The 22697-nt window shown below is 44.7% G+C and overlaps 2 protein-coding genes across 3 annotated transcripts in view; both read right to left on the reverse strand.

The window, feature by feature from the left end:
• The window catches only part of LOC144610738 (far upstream element-binding protein 2-like), a 48327-nt gene extending 32506 nt beyond the window's left edge, over window positions 1-15821 (reverse strand). For both annotated transcript variants that reach the window (XM_078429676.1, XM_078429675.1), the window contains exons 1-2: window positions 15471-15821; window positions 3637-3733 (exon numbers count right to left, since the gene is read on the reverse strand). In XM_078429676.1, the coding sequence (XP_078285802.1) occupies window positions 3637-3733; window positions 15471-15596 (223 nt within the window). In that variant the 5' untranslated portion in view covers window positions 15597-15821. The remainder of the gene's footprint in view (window positions 1-3636; window positions 3734-15470) is intronic.
• Window positions 15822-18671: 2850 nt separating this feature from the next.
• Window positions 18672-22697, reverse strand: part of LOC144610632 (mitochondrial adenyl nucleotide antiporter SLC25A23-like) — a 29826-nt gene continuing 25800 nt past the window's right edge. Inside the window, exons 9-10 of the mRNA XM_078429487.1 lie at window positions 21304-21454; window positions 18672-19349 (exon numbers count right to left, since the gene is read on the reverse strand). Coding sequence (XP_078285613.1) covers window positions 19165-19349; window positions 21304-21454 — 336 coding nt within the window. The 3' untranslated portion in view covers window positions 18672-19164. The remainder of the gene's footprint in view (window positions 19350-21303; window positions 21455-22697) is intronic.

Genomic DNA, 22697 nt, shown 5'->3' on the forward strand with positions numbered 1-22697 from the left:
TTCCCCTTTGGTCCAAGAATATTGTTCCCATAATCCCGTGAGCACAAATGAGGCGAACAGCAAAAATCCTCAACAAAGCTCAATTCTCCTGGGCTATACTTTGTGACCTACTCCATCCGTCATAACAGCTGCAGCCAGCACCACTGCATTGCTATTATTTTACACTAGTGTTAAGCATTATGATCCACCCCCAAACCATTCACTACCCCTTTACATCCCCATGAATGTATCAACCAAACTAATGCGCATGGCATTCAGAACAGGTCAAATGACAACTGCAGTACATTGAACAGTACCGCACAGGAACAGGCCCTTCGGCTCACATTGTGTGCGCTGACCATGATGTTAAGTCTAAGAAAATAACTGCAGATGCTGGTACAAATCGAAGGTATTTATTCACAAAATGCTGGAGTAACTCAGCAGGTCAGGCAGCATCTCAGGAGAGAAGGAATGGGTGACGTTTCGGGTCGAGACCCTTCTTCAGACTGACGTCAGGGGGGCGGGACAAAAGAAGGATATAGGTGGAGACAGGAAGCTAGAGGGAGATCTTGGAAGGAGCTCCCATCTGCCTACATATGATTCATATGCCACAATTTCCTGCCTATGTAAATGCCTGTTAAAGGTTACTATCTTGTATGCTTCCACCAGCCACCCAACAGCACGTTCTAAGCACGTATTACTGTGCAAAACAAAGTCTGCCCCGTACATCTCCCCCAAAGTTTCTCCCTCTCACCTTCACCCTAAGCACAAAACGCTGGAGTAACTCAGCGGGACAGGCAGCATCTAGAGAGACGGAATGGGTGATGTTTCGGGGCAAGACCCATCTTCTGACTTGAAACTTCACCCATTCCTTCTCTCCAGAGATGCTGCCTGTCCCGCTGAATTATTCCAGCATTTTATGTCTATCTTCGATTTAAACAAGCATCTGCAGTTCTTTCCTTCACCCTAAGCACCCCTTCTATTACTCCCTTTTACTTTATCTATGCCTCTCAATATTATAAGCCTCTTAAGGTCACCCATAAGCCTCGATGCTCCAGAAAAGAAGAAAAAAAGTCCAACCTCTCCTTGCTTCTTACTAACTTTTCTAATCCCAGCAACGTTCTTGTAAGTCTCGTGCACATTCTCCAAAGCCTCCACATCCTTTCTGCAATACAACGACTAGAACTGAACATAATATGCCAAACGTTACCGAAACAAAGTTTTATTCAACTACGGCGTGACTACTTGACTTTTATATTCAATGCCACAACTGATGAAACCAGGCGTGTCATATCATTTCCATGTCACCCTAATGACTTGGGACCTTTGGACTTCACCCAAGAACCTCCATAGATCAATGGGTCTCAAATGTTGAATGCCAACAATCGTCTACACTACAACCATACGAATGTTGTCTATAAGTGTACTAATTAGCACACAATCATTTTTGTCCAACTTATTTACATATACCACAAAGACACCCCAGCACTGATCCCTGCATAACACCGCTGATCACAGAACTCAAGGTAGCGACATAACCCACTGCCCTAACCCTATGGCCATAATTCTATGGCCAGGCCAATTTTGAATACAATTGAGCAAATAACCATGGATTCCATGCATCATCACCTTACTGAACAGCTAGTATAAGAACCATATCAAATATCTTTTAACGTCCATGAGAGAACATCCACTACCCCACCCTCAAAAAAATTATTATATGGAAGACATGACCTGCCTCAAAGCCAAAGATAAACAAAAAGTTCTGGAGTAACTCAGCGGGACAGGCAGCCTCTCTGAATAGAAGGAATGGGCGACGTTTTGTGCAGAGACCCTTCTTCAGACAGAGTCAGGGGAGAGAGAGAGAGACAGAGATAAGGAAAGGTAAAATGAGTGAAAACGAGACAATAAAAGAGATGAGGATCAAGGAAAATGTAGGAAAGATCATTGTTCGCTAGAAGAAGGTCACAACAAAGCAAACGGAGATAAAATGTAATCTAGGACATTACATTGTCAGACTGGCCATAGAACTGAGAAGGGGGAGGGATGGAGAGAAAGGGAAAGCATGGGTTAGAGGTCAATATTCATGCCGCTGGGGTGTAAGCTGCCCAAGCAAAATATGAGGTGCTGTTCCTCCAATTTGCGTTGGGACTTACTCTGACAATAGAGGCCCAGGACAGAAAGGTCGATGTGGGAATGGGAGGGGGAGTTGGTGTTTAGCAACCGGCAAGTCAGGTAGGTTTAGGCACTGTGTGGAGGTGTTCAGCAAAACTATCACCGAGCCTGCGCTTGGTCCATACCAAGGACCAATAGTGGATACAGTAGATGAGTTTGGAAGAGGTGTAGCTGAACCTCTGTCTCACCTGAAAAGATTGCTGGCGTCCTTGGATGGAGTCGAAGGAGGAGGTATAGGGGCAGGTGTTTCAGCTCCTGCAGTTGCAGGGGAAGGTTCCTGGGGAGGGAGTGGTTGGGTGGGAAGGGATGAGTTAACCAGGGAGTTGCGGAAGGAACGGTCTCCGCGGAAAGGGGTGGAGATGGGAAGATGTGGCTAATGGTGGGATCCTGTTAGAGATGTTACGAGGATTATGTGCTGCATGTGACAGCTGATGAGGTGAAAGTTAGGGACTAAGGGGTCTCTGTCCCTGTTGCGACTCAGGGGAGGGGGAGCAAGAGCAGAGCTGCGGGATATCAAGGCAACCACAGTATGGGCCTCATCTATGATGGAAAAGGGAAACCCCCTTCCCTAAAGAATGAGGACATCTCAGATGTCCTGGTATGGAACACCTCATCTTGGGCGCTGATGCGGCATAGACAGAGGAATTGGGAGATGGGGATAGTCTTTGTAGGAGGCAGGGTGGGAAGAAGTGTAGTCTAGATAGCTGTGGGAGTCAGGAGGTTTATAATAGATGTCATTCGATAATCTATCTTCTGTGATGGAGACGGATATATCAAGAAATGGTAGGGTGACGTCAGAGATGGTCCAAGTGAATTTTAGTGCAGGATGGAAATTAGTAGTGAAGTAACAAAGCCATGCTGACTATCCCTAATCAGCCCATGCTTTTCCAAATGTGTGTTAAATCCTTTCTGCAAATATCCTCCTCCAATAAGTTCCCTACAAATGATGCAAGGTTTTCTGGCACCCAATTTCCTGGATTATCCCTATCACCCTTCTTAAACACAAGGACAAGATCTTTGTCAAAGCCTTAATCTTCCCATGCCTCTCAATAACCCAAGATGGATCTCATCAGGACTTGGAGACTTACCCACCTTCAGGCTCTTCACGAGACCCAATACCATTACATTAAATCACAAAATCCCCTGGCATAATAGCATACCCCACATTGATCGCACTGCAACTTCTTGATGAATACTAATGCAAAGTACTTTTGTACCTTGCTTACTTCTTCTGGTTCCTGGCATAAATGTCCTTCTCTGTCCTTAGTGATCCTACCCTCTCCCTAACAAACCCATTTATTAAACTGGATTTCCTTAACACTACATGTCAATGGTATGTTATGGCCCCTTTTGGCCCTACTGATTCCCTGTGTGAGTTCTTCTCTACTGAGGTATTACAGAAATAAACAACGTGAGCTGCAACACTGTGTAGCTAGAAAACTATCATAGTTTGGAGATGTCAGTGTCAAGAGAAAGTCTTACCTCCATCTTCCAGTTGTCTCTTTTGACCAACAAATCCAAATTCTGGTGTGCTGTGGTTTACCGTTGTGGCAGTGTCACCTCCAATTTTAGCAGCTATCTGCAGATTCATTAAAAGTCACAGTCAGTCATTCAGGGAAAAGTACCATTTGCTGGAAGCTCAAAACACTTGGAAGTGAGGCGCAGTGTTCTCCAGTCAGGCAGTTCTGCTTTAAACCACATGGATAAAACCTGCCACCTGCAGGAACCTTAACCTCACCCTTTCCAACTAGGACAAGAAACTCTGATCACATAATCACAAAAAAAAAACTTCAGAAAAAAATGGGTTGAGATGTTGCAAATGTGTACTGCGCTAAAATCAAACAAAGAAACCCTAATTAAATTCACCTTTCCTGAGTCCTTAATTATTCCCTTAGGTATATCATTTACATGGCAACCATAAGAGGAAGCTTCAAAAACATCAGCCCTTAATATGTTGAGATGCTAAACATAACCAGGTACGTTTCAAAGCAACTTCTTCTCACTTTAAGTCGTGAATATTAAAAAGTTAACGAGGGCTACCCATGAGCAAATAGCAACTTTTCCACAGATAAGTGATAAAGTGATAAAGCACGTACTAAACAAACATGATCAGTTCACACCGACAGTGTTTTCAAGCTGGGATTGCACTCAAATAATGCAACAGGAATTGAATGTAAAGGCAACGGTGAAGATAAGTACTTCCTATCACTTCCCAAACCTGCTGCTGGCACAAAAGATGCATCATGTATCAGTTTCTGCCAGCAGAATTGAAGCAGAGAAAATGTTTTCAATAGACAATAGGTGCAGGAGGAGGCCATTCGGCCCAGCACCGCCATTCAATGTGATCATGGCTGATCATTCTCAATCAGTACCCCGTTCCTGCCTTCTCCCCATACCCCCTTCCTTTCCTCTTCACTTCCCAGATCCATAGCAACAGCTAAAAATGAATGTGCAACATCTGCTTAAGTGATGACACATCTCGGGATTGAACATTCACACTGCAGCATCGCACAAAATATAATAGTTGCTTGCACTAGATGGCATTCAATGCCTGTTACACAATATTTTATGTATTACTAACACAGCTAAAATCTCACCTCGACTAAGCCAAATATCCATTTACCAGACATGATCTACAATCTAGACAGCCCCAACACCAATGGTACCAAACTTGACCAAATGTCCTACGAAGCTTTGTATCTGCGGCATCAAAAGTCAACAAGGACTACAACTGAACAAGCCTCAACACCCAGGCAATAAAAATAGATTTTTAAGGATAGCACTGCTGACAGGGCTGACATTCCAAAGTCTTTCACCTCCTTCAAGATAACAGAATAGAAAGGGTTCCAAGTTACCGGCCTTGAACCGATTTGGATAGAGGTTTGGTCAATTTCAGACAAACTAATCAACCCATCGTATATGCACGTTTTCTGCTTTATTTCTCACCGCAATCACACAGACAAGATAGAAATTTGCTGTGAAGGAAGCTGTGAAAACAAAAAAAACATTGAGATAATAGCTTCAACGAGTACATGGCCTTAAAACGAATCTCCCCATCTGCTAGTATTTATGCACTAGTTTCTGTTAAACTCCTTCGTTCTATCTCATTTATTCAATACACAGCCATTCAACCAAGCAATCAGTTAATGGGTGATGTCTAAGCTGCATTCAAAACATCTTCAGATCTTCAAATTTTATTTTGGAAGTTAGATCATGGCTTCTTGGCTGATAGTTTTATATTGTACCTCAATCTGGTCAAACTCACAGTGGACATTTTCTATATTTGAGCTGTTGAAGACTTGTCATGTTCTGTCCTTATTTCAGTAGAGCAAATGTCCATATGGCGAGAATGAGAAAACCTACAGATGCTTAGCCTGGAAAATTCCTTCAATCTTCCCACATTTCTGTGACTAAATCTAGATCAAGACCTACAACAAATGACTTGCAACTAAAGCCAAGGATAATCAGCCTACAGTTCTCATATAACTTTAGTTTTTAGATTAAAGACAGAACATGGGAATAGGTCCTAAGGCCCATTCACACTAGCTCTACTGTATCCCATTTTCTCATCCATTTGTACACATTAAGGTCAATTTTACAAAGGCTGATTAATCCACACTTCTTTGTGATGGAGGAGGAATTAGAGCACCTGGGGAAAATCCATGCGGTAAAAGGGAGAAGCAACAACATCAAATGAGGCAGCACCCAAGGGCAGGACCAAACCTGGGACTCTAGCGCTGAGGCAGCAGTTCTATCAACAATGCCACGGCACTGGCCTTTGGTAACTTATGCATTGAGTTTTACTATGCGTATCCATCAAGAGAACCATTCCATGTCTTAATCTTAGGAGACTCAAGTGACTCTGCAACACAATGCTAGTGATAATGATGGTTAACGGGGATAAGTGTACATCCAAAACATTCAAGTCAAGCTTGTTATCATCCATGTTTATCATTGATGGGTCACTCAAGGACGAACAATCTAAGGTCAGTAAGAAAAATATTAACATATTATCTCTGCAGGGTCAGCTGCAAAGCAACCAGTGCCAGACAATGGCAATTTTGGGAATGAAGAAAATCTTAAGATTTTATTAACATTCACTCACTACGAACATCGCCTAATTCTGGACCAAATAGATATATTAATCAAATAAATGCTCGCAATGAGACATTTGCCAAAAATTTAAGGAACAAACTAAAGCCTCAATATTCAAAATGTGTATAAAAATGAGACGTTTCTGCGAGTTTACTCAACATATGTTATTAACTGGCTGTTCAAAGGAAGGGCCAGGCAATGACTACCTTCAATGCACGAGTCTGGAAACTTAATCGTCATTACCATTGCCATCATCAGATATTCAACCTGTCATCAGATAGTTATCCTGCAACAAATGGCTCACCCCTGACACCCCAGAGTTTTCCAATAAGGCAAGTCAGGAACATGGAGTGAACTCCACTTGTCTGGATGTGCAGCTTCAACAGAAGCAGCTCAATACCATACAAATAATACAAGTAGCCTGCTTTGTGGTCAACCCTTCAGGCACCCCAAATATTAATTCACACCCATCACTGGTATGCAGCAGCTGCATTAAACACCACAGATTTTGCCAACTATTCTCATCCACAGAGCATTCTAACAAATACTTTAAAAAGTGTAAAGTGGAGAAGAGACTGGCTGGTTGCATTGTGGCCTGCATTTAAATCGTACAGGTACTACCTCCCCATCATCAAAAGGATCTACAGTAAGTGTAAATTTAAAGACACCACAACACTCTCTTCTCGCTGCTACCATTGGAAATGTGGTACAGGAGTCAGAGCGATTACCTCCAAGTTCAAGAACAACTGCCTCCAAATAACCACCAGGGTCTTGAACCATCTCACACATTCCTGCCTCAGGACCAAGCCACTACTTTGCTCTACTATGGTTGCTCTAAGTACCATAATTTAAAATAACTAATAATTTATTGCTTATTTTATTGTCGTGTCAAATATACCTGTAAAACTGCAGTAAAAAATGTATTGGCCCATTGCATAGAACAAATAAACACACTTCCAACATCAGATACATCATCCTTTTCCAGTATTCCAAATGGACTTTACTCCACACTCCAATACACACTCACATTCTCACAGAATTTTTCCATGCAGTGGAAATTGCAATGCCTCATTTTGCCTGCTCCCAACACACAAGAGCCCAAATCCGGACCAGGTGAAGATATTACCAGTCCTTCTTCTAACGTGGATGATGTGGTCTTCACAGCACTGGGAAAAAAGACTGGGAGACCATTTTGTGTAACATGTCCATTCAGTACGACAGGATGACCCCACGATTTCTATTGCCTGTGCTCTTAATCTGCAGATCTAGAGAGTTCTGAAGAAATGGCAAGTTTAATATTTCTCTCTCCCCAGTAAGTGCCACCTATTATCAGTATTTGCTGACATTTCAGATTAGCAGTACCTACATTATGAATCCCTTTCCCACATAATTTCACCCATCCTCTCTCAACTTTGTGGCATTCGTTACTTAGCCATCTATGTTCTATGTTCTATGTTCTCTCTATCTTCTCAAATGCATTTGATTTAACTTTCCCTATTTTGGAGAAGGGTCGCAATCCCAAAATATTACCCTTTCTCTCTCCAGTGCAGTTGGCTGATCTGTTGAGAATTTTCAATGTTTCATGGCTTTATCCCAGCATCTGCTTTTTTTCTGCTTTTCAAACGGCTCAGTTCTCCATGACAAATGCACTAGCACCAACAATAATGCTGATTTGATATCCCACCTCACACTCTAGATTGTTTTAACCAGTTGAACAAGACTTCACAAGAATTAAAGTGGACCCATGTTCCTACTTATTCCAATCCAATCACGTCTCCAAGGGGAATATGATCTTTTTATTTGGGAAGAAAAACAACTTCACTACTTGACACATAATCCTGTGTTATCAGGAATAGTCCACCTACTTGACTTTTAAATTTTAACTTAATTCTCCCATTAACTAATAAGACCACGTTTTTATTGAACGACAAAGTGCAGAAGTACCTACAGCTGTCACAGCTGCCTGCAAGGCAGATTCACATGCTTAACTCCCCATATGCTTACTGTCAAATGGTTTCACTCCCATAGACAGAAGCCAGCAAGGAGCGCATTTGTTAAAGCTAAGCTCTATACAACCTCCAGAGCTCAAGACAAAAAGAAAATGTGGGTGCACTTTGTACCAGTAATGTGGAAGATGTCAACAAAAATCAATAAAGTAGGACCAAGGCAACAATTCCACCCCAATGCCATTCTCCCTCTATGGAGTTACCAATGATGCGTTCCTTGATTCTCATCACATAGTTGTTTAAGTCATCCAAAATCTTTACTTCTCACAGTCCCGTAGGTTGTTACAGATTAACATTAGATGACATGAGGTCATGTCTCCGTGTAAGACATCTACTGCTTGTGCTGAAAATCAGACATAAAATGCTGGACACATTTAGCACGTCACACAACAGATGTGGAACAGCATTAACATTTACGGTCAATGAATGCTATGGGGAGGCTGGAACGTGAAGAGGAAAAAAATAGTCAAGGCAAATGTGGGTCCCTTGAAGACAGAAGCAGGGGAATTTATTATGGGGAACAAAGAAATGGCAGACGAGTTAAACCGTTACTTTGGATCTGTCTTCACTGAGGAAGATACACACAATCTCCCAAATGTTCTAGGGGCCGGAGAACCTAGGGTGATGGAGGAACTGAAGGAAATCCACATTAGGCAGGAAATGGTTTTGGGTAGACTGATGGGACTGAAGGCTGTTAAATCCCCAGGGCCTGATGGTCTGCATCCCAAGGTACTTAAGGAGGTGGCTCTAGAAATAGTGGAAGCATTGGAGATCATTTTTCAATGTTCTATAGATTCAGGATTAGTTCCTGTGGATTGGAGGATAGCAAATGTTATCCCACTTTTTAAGAAAGGAGGGAGAGAGAAAACGGGTAATTATAGACCAGTTAGTCTGACATCAGTGGTGGGGAAGATGCTGGAGTCAATTATAAAAGACGAAATTGCTGAGCATTTGGATAGCAGTAACAGGATTATTCCGAGTCAGCATGGATTTACGAAGGGGAAATCATGCTTGACAAATCTACTGGAATTTTTTGAGGATGTAACTAGGAAAATTGACAGGGGGGAGTCAGTGGATGTGGTGTACCTCGACTTTCAGAAAGCCTTCGACAAGGTCCCACATAGGAGATTAGTGGGCAAAATTAGGGCACATGGTATTGGGGGTAGGGTACTGACATGGATAGAAAATTGGTTGACAGACAGAAAGCAAAGAGTGGGGATAAATGGGTCCCTTTCGGAATGGCAGGCAGTGACCAGTAGGGTACCGCAAGGTTCGGTGCTGGGACCCCAGCTATTTACGATATACATTAATGACTTAGACGAAGGGATTAAAAGTACCATTAGCAAATTTGCAGATGATACTAAGTTGGGGGGTAGTGTGAATTGTGAGGAAGATGCAATAAGGCTGCAGGGTGACTTGGACAGGTTGTGTGAGTGGGCGGATACATGGCAGATGCAGTTTAATGTAGATAAGTGTGAGGTTATTCACTTTGGAAGTAAGAATAGAAAGGCAGATTATTATCTGAATGGTGTCAAGTTAGGAGGAGGGGGAGTTCAACGAGATCTGGGTGTCCTAGTGCATCAGTTAATGAAAGGAAGCATGCAGGTACAGCAGGCAGTGAAGAAAGCCAATGGAATGTTGGCCTTCGTAACAAGAGGAGTTGAGTATAGGAGCAAAGAGGTCCTTCTACAGTTGTACCGGGCCCTGGTGAGACCGCACCTGGAGTACTGTGTGCAGTTTTGGTCTCCAAATTTGAGGAAGGATATTCTTGCTATGGAGGGCGTGCAGCGTAGGTTCACTAGGTTAATTCCCGGAATGGCGGGACTGTCGTATGTTGAAAGGCTGGAGCGATTGGGCTTGTATACATTGGAATTTAGAAGGATGAGGGGAGGTCTTATTGAAACATAAGATAATTAGGGGATTGGACACATTAGAGGCAGGAAACTTGTTCCCAATGTTGGGGGAGTCCAGAACAAGGGGCCACAGTTTAAGAATAAGGGGTAGGCCATTTAGAACAGAGATGAGGAAAAACCTTTTTCAGTCAGAGAGTTGTAAATCTGTGGAATTCTCTGCCTCAGAAGGAAGTGGAGGCCAATTCTCTGAATGCATTCAAGGGAGAGCTGGATAGAGCTCTTAAGGATAGCGGAGTCAGGGGGTATGGGGAGAAGGCAGGAACGGGGTACTGATTGAGAATGATCAGCCATGATCACATTGAATGGCGGTGCTGGCTCGAAGGGCTGAATGGCCTACTCCTGCACCTATTGTCTATTGTCCTTGTTGAATACAAAATCATGCAGGACATGAATAAAGTGAACAGTCTTTTTCCCCCAGGGTAGAAGATTCTATAGCTAGAGCATAAAGACTTACGGTGGCATGGGAGACAGATAAGTTTGACCTCAGGTCCACTGCTGTAATTTCTACATGGTGAAACCAAAATGTATAAAAATGGCCTTTATCAAAATCTGGCAATGTGCACTTTATACCACATGTGATTTTTTTTCTTATTACAAATCTCAAATTGTGTACAGAGGCAAATAAGTAAATGATGGGTCTTTGTCCCAAACATTACAGAGGGCACTGTACATGCTGGAGCAGACATGGTGACAGTAAGGGGGATGGGGAAGAAAGGGAGGAGAAAGTGATATATTGTATTTTCAGATCGGATAAATGGGGTTGTGGGAAATCCAAGGAACAAAATGAATTCAGCATTCATGTCTATTTGCCAATCATATCCCATATCTCATTTAAGAACATTAAAAGCTATTTATTGCAGCACATTGGCATAACGCTCCAATTAGACACAGGCATTGGACAAGGAGCTTCAGGAAACACAGTCAATCAACTTTTTTTGAGTTGATAAGAAACAATCAGCTGTATTAACAGCACATGTTAATCAATAGACTAAAATATTGCTGAATTCGAAGATGATGCTCCAAACTTTCATTCTTGTCTGGATATCCCACATCAGCTCAACACTAAAAGGAATTTAATAAGCAACAAGACAGGCAATACAAAGAGACAATTTGCATCCAAAAATGCTCATAGACCTCTTTTACTCTTCATCAATGACTCCATAAGTTCAGGTTTATGCCATAAAAATAAATGACGAGGAACTTCAGTTTAGCCAGCAGCAGCAACAATACAAAAGTCTTCAGCATTCCTAGTTAGGGACATAGTGAGAAAACAATAAATGGCTACTGAAATGAAATTCTCTCACTTTTCCTCGTCAAGCACCCATCAGTTGCAAACAGAGCCAGGCTCTGCCATGAAGGTATCCATGGGCAAATTACAGGACATAAGTTATGCATTCTGGATTAATTCATCACATAAATGTATCATCGATCAACAGATAATGTATATCCTTCAAAATGTTTCTCAAAGTAAGATATCTGCACGCGACCATTGTCATTTAGTTTTAGGGAAAATATTACACCTGTCAGTGAAGATATTGCAGACCTCACATCCAAGTTAAATAGTGGGGCGATGAAATGTTCTGAATTCCAGTGCTCAATGGCATTTAGTTGCAATGGCATGGAGGTTGAGCAGGAACATAATTGAACTATTCAGATCAAAGTGCAAAGCATTTACTTGCAGTTTCTACAATGATAAATGCAGCAAAGATACCAATATTTGTCAAATTGTCTCAAAGTAAATTTTAGATGAGACAACATTCGGGTGAAGTGGAGTAGGGTTTGTGGTGTGATCAAAAGCCATGAAAACCTCACCGCTTTTGCAGTTATTTCTACTTGTTACTAAATCTTGACCCCCAAGATTCACTGCACAATTTGCAGATGCACAGTCAAACAGAGGCAGCCTTCCAGCCAGCAGCCACTTTGTGAGAAGTACCTTTCTCCCTCTTATGACATAAGACATCTCCCCACCAGGAACTACAAAATCACTAGCCATTACCATTTTTCTGTGATACCACACTAATTGAAATAATTGTACCACAGTATTTTTGCCAAAGTACTACTACTACTACTACTCATCACGAAAATCGATTTTCATGCTTTTTCACAACTATTAAAAATTGTTCATTTTAAGTGAAGAATTCAAAATGTTCTATTTTGTTCATTTTTAACATTTTGAAGAATTCAAAATGTCCATTTTTGGTGCAACACTTGGACGCTGGTTTCAGGACATGCTACTATTGAGCTCAAATCTATTTCAAAATAATTTACCAAACATTGCCTGGTGCATGATCAGCACGAGGCCATGGGTGTTAAATTGGACATCACCACTAGAAAGAATTAGGATAGTCAAAAGACAGTTTGGAACAGAAGTGCATGATTACATGTTGAAGAATTCCAAAGGGTCAAATAAAAGACTAATTTCTTGCAACTGTGGTCTACAACTGCTCATCCCAAAAAAACAAATCCTCCAATCTTCAGAAGATTTCACTAACTGCATAGATACTTACCTCCAAAAAATGTACATAAAACTAGAATGTACTGCAGGGTTTGGGGAAATTCTATTTAGCACATGATACAACTTGGCTAAAAGAATTTTTCTTCCAAGATGTATTCAAGAGTTAGAGATATAGCTCTTAGGGCTAATGGAATCAAGGGATATGGGGAGAAAGCAGGAACGGGGTACTGATTTTGGATGATCAGCCATGATCATATTGAATGGCAGTGCTTGCTCGAAGGGCCAAAAGGCCTACTCCTGCACTCTATGTTTCTAAAACATATTAAAAATACCTAATAGGAAAGGGAAAAAAAGCACAAAAACTTCTGTTAATCTCAAAAGACTTTCCATCTCAAAGAGGTGGCTGTCAAATTAGAATAACACCTATTCAGATAGAAATGGGATTCTCAAATCCAAATCATCGTCACCTAATTTAATTCAAAAGATTTTCAATGTCCCAAGAGTGAAACCACACTTTCAGGTATCACACGCACCCCACATCTGCAAAGGAAAGGAAATGCTAGAAATGCTACAGCGTTTCATGGTTTCTGTCAAACAGCAACCAAGAAAACAGACATAATATTTCAGCTGAAATGATGAGTAACCAAGGATCCAAAACACAGAATCTCCTCCTTCAAATGCTCCTGTCCTCCAGAGTATCTCAAAACCACCTTTGCGGTTGCACACTTGGAGAAAATGAAAATATTTTGAATATGGAATGACAATGATTCTGATTTGAAAGACCCGTTTCTAATTTAATCTATTGAATCTAATTGAAGAAGGATCCCAACATAAAACGTTGTCAATTTCCTTCCACATATGCAGAGTTCCTCGAGCAGTTTCTATTTTTGATCAGGTTTCCTGCATCTGCAGTCTTTCTTGTCGCCATATGTCAAAGCAAAGTTCTACACATGCTGGAAATGTGAAGTAAAATAGCAGAAAATCAGGAAATACTAAACTGATCACGCAGAATATGAGTGAAAATAATTAATATTTCAGGTCAATGACCCTTCATTAGTACACAAACTATCAAAAGGTCATCTGCCTGAAACATTATCTCTTGTATGTCTAATTTTGGATGTTACCTGAATGTTGCAAAGAAAATTTCATTTATATTGCCCCTTGAAGTCGTCAAAATCATTCCGTGGGAACGTCACCACTGCAAATTCGAACAAAATAAAGCCAACAGCACCAGAGAGTTTAAGAACAATTGACCAAGAACTTAGATAAAGATATTTAGGAATCAAGATGAAAAATGAGTTTCGGGTGGAATTTCAGTTTGTGGCCTCAGCAGCTGAATAGGTGGAGCAATCTCAATAGGTGGAGTTACCAAACTTTGCTTTTATTTCAAAGGTGAAGTGCATTTTATATGAAAAAGTACCAAAGCTGATAAGCATCAGTGATGTTTACTGCAAGATCTACTTCAAATTTTAAGTGCAAAAAAATTTGCACGTAATTTTCGAAAATAAAATCAGTGAAAGTGCTGAAGGACGAAGTGTGCGATGTAAAGCCGAGCGTTTGGGAAGAAACTGTAGATGCTGGTTTACACCGGAGACGCAAAATGCTGGAGTAACTCAGCGGGACAGGCAGCATCCTGAATGTAAATCTATAAATTTATTTTTTTTAAACCATAGATTACAAAGCCTTTGCGTTGTACTTTCAGCATCTTGGAGCCGTTAGGTGGGTGTGTGGGGAGGGAGGAGTGGAAAGAGGGAGGGTAATAAAGGTGGCAATTCCTCTTTACCTACCCCAGTATCCGGCGGTGTGGCCGCCTGGTCGGGCCAACAATGGGCGCATGGCCCAAAACCCGCAAAGGGAAGGGAAAATTCCCGCTCTGGCTGCCTGGGCAAAAAGGTCGCTAGCCCGGCTTCACCGGCCCACCAAGATAGACACAAAAAAACCCGGAGTAACTCAGCCAGAATCTTTGGAGGGAGGGAATGGGTGACATTTAGGGTCGAGAGTGAGAGTCAGAGGAGAGATGGAATGGGAAACGACGGACAGATCAATGGGAAGGTTGCTGGAGAGATGGAAAGGGAAACGACGGACAGATCAATGGGGAGGCTGCTGGAGAGATGGAAGGGGTAAGGGGGGGGGAACGACACAGATCAATGGGGAGGTTGCTAGAGAGATGGAAGGGGTAAGGGGGGGGAAAGGACAGATCAATGGGGATGTTAGCTGGAGAGATAGAAGGGATAAGGGGTGGAAAGGACAGATCAAAGGGGATGTTAGCTGGAGAGATGGAAGGGGTGAGGGGGGGAAAGGACAGATCAAAGGGGATGTTAGCTGGAGAGATGGAAGGGGTGAGGGGGGGAAAGGACAGATCAAAGGGGATGTTAGCTGGAGAGATGGAAGGGATAAGGGGTGGAAAGGACAGATCAAAGGGGATGTTAGCTGGAGAGATAGAAGGGATAAGGGGTGGAAAGGACAGATCAAAGGGGAGCAAATGCAGAATGGTTCATTGTTCGCTATGATGGGGGGGGAAGGTGACAAGGAGCATTACAATGAGCAAAATGAACCAGGAGGGTAGTGAAACTGCTCGGGGAACTAGGGTGGGGGTGAGAGGGAGAGAGGGGGCCATTTGAAGTTGGATGAATCAATGGCTTCACCGGCCCGGGGTAGGGGGGGGGCTGGAGAGAGGCGCACTCCCAAGGCGCGGCCTAGCCATCCAGGCTTCTTCCTCACGCCGCACCTCCATTTTTTTGTTCTTTTCCCCCGGCGCCCACCCACCCACACACACATTCTCCCCCCCCCCTCCCCTCCTCCTCCACCACCACCATCTTGCTCCCGCTCCCCTCGCCTACCACTCACCTGGCGGGCCCGCTGCACAGCGTCGGCGAAGGCGTCGGGCTTTTTGAAGGAGGCGCCGGCCGCCCCGGCCGCGCCGGCACCCAAGGTGTGCGGAGGCGCCGCAGTAGCCGCCGCGAAATCCGCCATCGGGCCTCTCGTCTCCTCTCGTCTCCTCTCCTCTCCTCTCTGCTGCTGCTCCTCCGCCGATGTGACGGGGTCTGGTTGCTGCTCCCGCGCTTTATTCTACACCCTCCCCCTCCGTGGGACGTGAGCGGAGTTCCCTCGTTCGGCGATCAGAGGCCTGGGCCCGGCCGCCGCCAGCAGCAATGGCTCCCAACGCTCCCGCCTCGACGCCGCCGACACCTGAGGGGCCGCCGACACCAGGGGGGCGGGTCTTCAGCGGCCAATCAGCGGCGCCCTCTCCCCTTGGATACGCCCTCTTCGTGACGTCACCGCCGATCGACATCTCCACCGGCCAATCACCAGTCGGAGCAGCGTGACCTCACGGTGATCGACATCGCGTTCGCCCAATGGGAAGGGGAGGGCGGATCTAACGCGTCACCCGTCTACGCGTCATCGGTCGATTGGAACGCCCCCCTCCCGGGCCCAGATTTGATTGACGGTGGAACTAACTCAGTCGCAGAGCCTGTGCTAGGCTGGACAGTAATGTGCAGTTGTGGAAGCAACATCTGCACAAAAATACTAGGGTTTGGAGCCCCACTATGCAGCTTTGCAGATAATGCAGTTATCTGTCCATTTCTGCATTATTTCATTCTTTAATTCCGATAGGAGTTGCATACATAAATTTGCTGCCAGTTGCTTTGTTGAGATTTAGCTTTTTGCAATCTTATTTAGCTGAGAACTTCCAATTATGAAGTATTAACTCCGTCTGAGAAACCTCACACAAAGTGTGCCAAGAGAGCTGAACAATTGATTCAGAGATATATATTATTTTTAGAGTTTAATACAACTCCAGATAAAAAATATGTAGGAAAAAAAACCTGCAGATGCTGGTTTAAATCGAAGGTAGACACAAAATGCTGGAGTAACTCAGCGGGTGATGTTATGGGTCGTGACCCTTCTTCAGACTAATATTCTCCAGATAAAAAATACCTGGTAAACTGGGGTTGAATGGGAGCATGTGGTTGAGAAGAAGGAAAGATAGATCAGCCAGGATTAAATGGCGGGGTAGACGATGGGCCGAATGGCCTAATTCTGCTCCCAACACTTATGAACTTTCTATTTGTTGGGACTGTCCATGATTGAAAGGATTTGAGAAAACCGCAGTTGATACATCAACTAAATGTTAGCCGCTTTTAAGATGTAGGTAATCAGTTCCAGGGTACATGGACACGGTTTTTTGTTGTCACATGTACTAGGTATAGTGAAAATATTAATCAAGAATCTGTTAATCTCCGCCTTAAAATATCCATTAACGGCCTCCACAGCTATCTATGGCAATGAATTCCACAGATTCACCACCCTGACTAAAGAAATTCCTCCTCATCTCCTTTCTAAAGGAACATCCTTTTATTCTGAGGCTATGGCCTCTGGTCCTAGACTCTCCCGCTACTGGAAATATCCTCTCCATCCAGCTCTTTCACTATTCTGTAAGTTTCAGTGAGTTCCCCCCTCATCCTTCTAAACTCCAGCGAATACAGGCCCAGTGCCATCAACCATTCATCTTATGTTAACCTAATCAATCCTGGGATGATTCTCATAAACCTCCTCTAGGCCATCTCCAATGCCAGCATATCCTTCCTCAGATATGTGGCCGAAAACTGCTCACAATATTCCAAATGCAGACTGACCACATGTCAGACCATAAATACCGTATTTAAGAAATAAAGTGAGACAGATGGAGAACGTCATAGGCCTGTTAGCTTAATATGTCAATGGGAAAATGCTGGAATCCTTTATTAAGCAAGGTATTTAGAAAATCCTGACATAGTCAAGCAGAGTCTTTGTGGTACAGAGTGGTTTGTAGAGCTGCTGCCTCACAGTTCCAGTCACCCAGTTTCCATCCTCATCCCTGGTGCTGCCTGTGTGGAGTTTGCACATTCTCCCTGTGACGGCAAGTTTCCTCAATTTTATTGGAGGTGTTTGAGGAAGTAATGAACAAGGTGGATTTAAAAAAACAGTAGATGCCATATTTAGATTTCTAAAACACATTCAAAAGGGTGAAACGTAAAAGAATATGAAGCAAAGAGGCACAATGAACGGTTGATGCTGGAATCTTGTGTTTCATTTATAGACACAGCATGGCAACAGGCCTTTCAGCCCACCGAGTCCACGCCGACCAATAATTACCCATACACTAATTCTACCCTTCATAGTTTTAGAGGGTTTGGAGATACAGTGCAGAAACAGGCCCTTTGTAGCACCAAGTCCACGCCGACCAATGATCCCCGCACACTAACACTGCCCCTCACACTAGGGAGAATTTACAATTTACAGAAGCCAAATAACCTAACTTTGGAGTGTGGGAGGAAACCGGGGCACCCAGGGAAAACTCATGCGATCGCAGGGAGAATGTACAAACTCCATACAGACAGCACCCGTAGTCAGGATCGAACCTGGGTCTCTGGCGCTGTGTAGCCTCCTCTACAATGGAGGAATCAAGCGTAGACTTGGTGACCGTTCAACAGGGCTCTGCACTTCACCTGCAATGGCTACCATCAGCTCCTTGTTGACTGCCATTTGATTGTGTGTTGGATTGATGTGGTTACAGCATAGGCACCACCTCACTCCAAGCTGATTGCAAAAGTTTCAAGACAGAAGTGTGGAATCTTGGACAAGAGAGAGAATGTGGACTTGCAGGAAGTGATTTGTACCAAATCTGCAGTCCCACAGACTCAGTATGGAGCACCAAGAGATTTAGAGCAAACTAGACCAAGTGGACTTGTTGGGCCCAAACCTCTCCTGCATTGGTGCAGCACCCTGTCCTCCCCCACTCCCCTCTCTCCTCTCTCCTCAACCCCACCCCTCCCTCCTCTCCCTTCTCCCCTAATCCCCCCTTCCTCCCTACTCCCTCCTCCCCTCCCCCTCCCCTCCTTTTAAACTTTAAAATGTGAATAACTTAAAAAATATAAGACCAATTTCAATAAAACTACTTGCATTATCACTAAAGTGACAATGGTGAGTAAGGTGGGCCTAAAATTGTTGCGCTATCGTGTACCGTTTTGGCTGAAGTTCAGTCACAAACAAGATAACAAACGAGAGTTTTAGTATATAGACGCATTTACTAAATTATTAACACTATTATTATATACATACAGTGCTTTGATGTTACATTCAGTAGCAGATATCTCATGCATTACCAAGCTATCCAAGTGAAGTAGAAACATGCAATGTTGGAGACCATCTGTGCCATAAAGGATGCATGATCAGCTTCCCATTGTCAATCCATCCTCGTTGCTTTAATCTTTGCCAGGGCGAGTCTTTGGTGGCAACAACTTATTGCATTCCCCCCATGCAACGTGACTCTCTGGGGACAGGATTGGGAGGCTGCTCTACCCACATCCTGCAGGAATATCTTGAGCAGAGCTGAGGCCATTTCACAGACCCGAAACCGACTGGTAAGTGGATCCCAATCCCAATCCTAGTGTTGACCACGGAGGGTCGAGGAGTGCGTTATTCCTCAGCTCTCTGCTGGGGTCACCGATTCCTTGTTTGGCAGGCGATGCTCCAAGAACGAACGATTCCCAGGAACCGGTTACTTCGAGGTGACGCCCAGGAAGAATTTCATGTGCTCATACACGACGTAGCTGATGCTGACAGCGGGCACAACCTTCAAGAAGTTGGGAGCCATCCCTCGGTAAAGGCCAGTCCAGCCCTCCCCTTGTACTATCCTGGCAAACTGCTGCAACATGTTCAGCTCTGGCTCCCCTTTGACCACAGCTGGAGAGAGAAGAGGTGGAGACCATCAGAATCTGCAGCGTGTAACTCTGTCCTGCCCCCCCAGGCACTGCCAGTCCCTGACCTCAAAGAGATACAGTGCACAAACTGGCCCTTCAGCCCACTGAGTCCACACCAGCCATTGGTCACCCTGTACACTAGCACTACAAAGACGTACAGGTATGTAGGTTAATTGACTGGGTAAAATGTAAAAATTGTCCCTGGTGTGCGTAGGATAGTGTTAATGTGTGGGGATCGCTGGGCGGCGCGGACTCGGTGGGCCGAAGGGCCTGTTTCTGTGCTGTATCTCTAAATCTAAATCTAAAAACTATGCTACACACTGGGGACAATTTGCACACACTAGGGACAATTTACACACACTAGGAACAATTTACACACACTAGGGACAATTTACACACACTAGGGACAATTTACACACACTAGGGACAATTTACACTTTTACCAAAGCCAATTAGTCAACAAACCTGTACATCTTTGGAGTGTGGGAGGAAACCTGAGCACCCGGAAAAAAACCCACGCAGTCACGGGGAGAACGTACAAACTCCGTACAGACAGCACCCGAGGTCAGGATCGAACTCGGGTCTCTGGCGCTGTGAGGCAGCAACTCTACCGCTGCACCACCGTGACACCCACCTCCTGGATGCCAGTCGCGTTGTGGGTGGCAGAGGAGTGCCCCACCTCCCAGCCTGTCCACCCGCCTATCTCTTCATACCTGCCCCGTCTATGTAAAAGTCTGTGGTTCCCACGTTGGCTTTATTAGCCACCTCAGAGCCTACAAAACCTGAGCAGAAGAAATCATTGTCGAACCCAAAGGACGGTCCAAGAAGAAGAAGGCTACCTGTCTGTGATAGCCATAAAGTCATGGAGTCTTGCAGCTCGGAAACAGGCACTTCGGCCCAACTTGCCCATGCCCTCCAAGATGCCCCATCTACATTAGTCCCACCTGCCCACGTCTGGCCCATATCCCTCTAAACCTTTTCTATCCATGTACCAGTCTACATATCTTTCAAATGGTGTTGTAGTACCTGCGTCAACTACCACCTCTAGCAGCATGTTTCATACACCCACCACCCTCTCTGAGTGGAAAAAGTTACCCTCAGGGTCCTGCTTAATCTTTCCCCTCTCATCTTAAACATATCTCCTCTGGTTCTTGATTCCCCTACTCTGGGTAAAGGACTCTGCATTCACCCTTTCTATTGCCGGTGTGGGCAAGTTGGGCTGAAGGGCCTGTTTCCACACCATATGATTCTATGACTCTATGATCTGGATCCTTGTATCCGAGCCCCCCAGCAAACCGTGGTAGTGATGATGTGTGAATCTGCCGCCACCACTCACTGTGTAAGACACTTGCCCAGCACATCTCCATTAAACTTTCAAACCTTCCCCCTCTCACCTTATGGCTGTACATTCTAGTCAGTGTGTTTGTGTATGCTTGTATGTCACATACACACACGCACGTACACACACACACACACACACGCACGTACACACACACACAAGCACGTGCACACACACACGCACACACACACACAAGTGCACACACACACGCACGTGCACACACACATACACACGTACACACGCACACACACGCACGTACACACACACAAGCACGTACACACACACACACGCACACACACACACATACACACAAGTGCACACACACACGCACGTGCACACACACATACACACGTACACACGTGCACACACACGCACACACACATGCGTGCACACACACATGCACGTACACACACACACGTGCACACACACACACACACGTGCACACACACACACGCACGTGCACACACACATGCACGTGCACACACACACGCACACATGCACACACACACACGCACGTGCACACACACACACAGTATAATTGTAAAAGATATCGTGCTAGTTTACTGGGTGATCACTGGTCGGCCCGAGCTCGCCACACCTTGAGCTTGCATCCTGGTGCGAATGAGTGCCAGCGGGTAGCTTGCCAGTTGACCGCAGGTACTGGAGATGGTGCCGCAGCCGAGAAGGACTAAGACTCCTGGGTCAGTTCTCTCCTGTCCGTACTTTTGCAAATACATATTCTTCACGCTCTGCCATTGAATGAAAGAAAAATGTCAAAGTGGAGTCACAAGGAAACGCAGACGCTAAAGTCGTGAGTAAAACACAAGCCGCTGGAGGAACGGCACGGTGGCACAGCGGTAGAGCTGCTGCCTTACAGCGCCAGAGACCCGGGTTCGATCCTGACTACGGGTGCTCTCTGTACGGAGTTTGTACGTTCTCCCTGTGACCTGCTTGGGTTTTCTCCGAGATCTTCGGTTTCCTCCCACACTCCAAAGACATACAGGTTTGTAGGCTAATTATCTTTGCGATAATTGTAAATTGTCCCGAGTGTGTGTAGGGTAGTGTTAGTGTGCAGGGATCGCTGGTCGGTGCTGACTCGCTGGGCTGAAGGGCCTGGATCCGCGCTGTATCTCTAAACTAAACTAAAAACGAACCTAAACTCAGTGGGTCAGGCAGCATCTGTGGAGGACAGGTGACGTTACGAGTCAGGACCCTTCTTCAGACAATGGGGCGTGTTTAACACGACTGAGGAATGTCTCGAGTCAAGCTGTGGGAAACTGGGCTTCTGTTCCCACAACCTCCTGCATCCCATCAAAACAAACTAGCGCTGTCAGCACCTCAAACACAGGCAGACACAGGAAGATTTTATGGGACGCTCTGTAGAAAGAGTCGGACAGCATCTCTGGAGAGCGTGGATCGGTCTGAAGGAGGGGTCTGAAGAAGAGTCTCGACTTGAAATGAAGGTGAGAGGGGCGGCACGGTGGCGCAGCGGTAGAGTTGCTGCCTTACAGCGCCAGAGACCCGGGTTCCATCCTGACTACGGGTGCTGTCCGTAAGGAGTTTATACATTCTCCCTGTGACCACGTGAGTTTTCTCCAGGTGCACCGGGTTTCTCCCACACTCCAAAGATGGACAGGTTTGTAGGATTAATTGGCTTCAGTATAATTGTAAAAGAGTGTGGGATAGTCCTAGTGTATGGGGTGATCACTGGTCAGCACGGACTCGGTGGGTCGAAGGGCCTGTTTCTGCAACACAAGTCACCTATCCATGTTCCCCAGTGATGCTGCCTGACCCCTGAGTTACTCCAGCACTGTGTGTCCTTTTGTGTATTAACCAGCATCTGCAGTTCCTTGTTTGTATTCTGCAGATAGAATCACTGGGCAGCCACACACAACCTTTCAAAATCTGGACTTTGTGATTTGTTCCGATATCCATGTGTCCATGGCAAGTATCCATGGATGCACATTAAGATAATGAATGAATGGTGGGTGA

Source organism: Rhinoraja longicauda, chromosome 37 (genome assembly GCF_053455715.1).
Source record: "Rhinoraja longicauda isolate Sanriku21f chromosome 37, sRhiLon1.1, whole genome shotgun sequence".
Classification (NCBI taxonomy): Eukaryota; Metazoa; Chordata; class Chondrichthyes; order Rajiformes; family Arhynchobatidae; genus Rhinoraja; species Rhinoraja longicauda.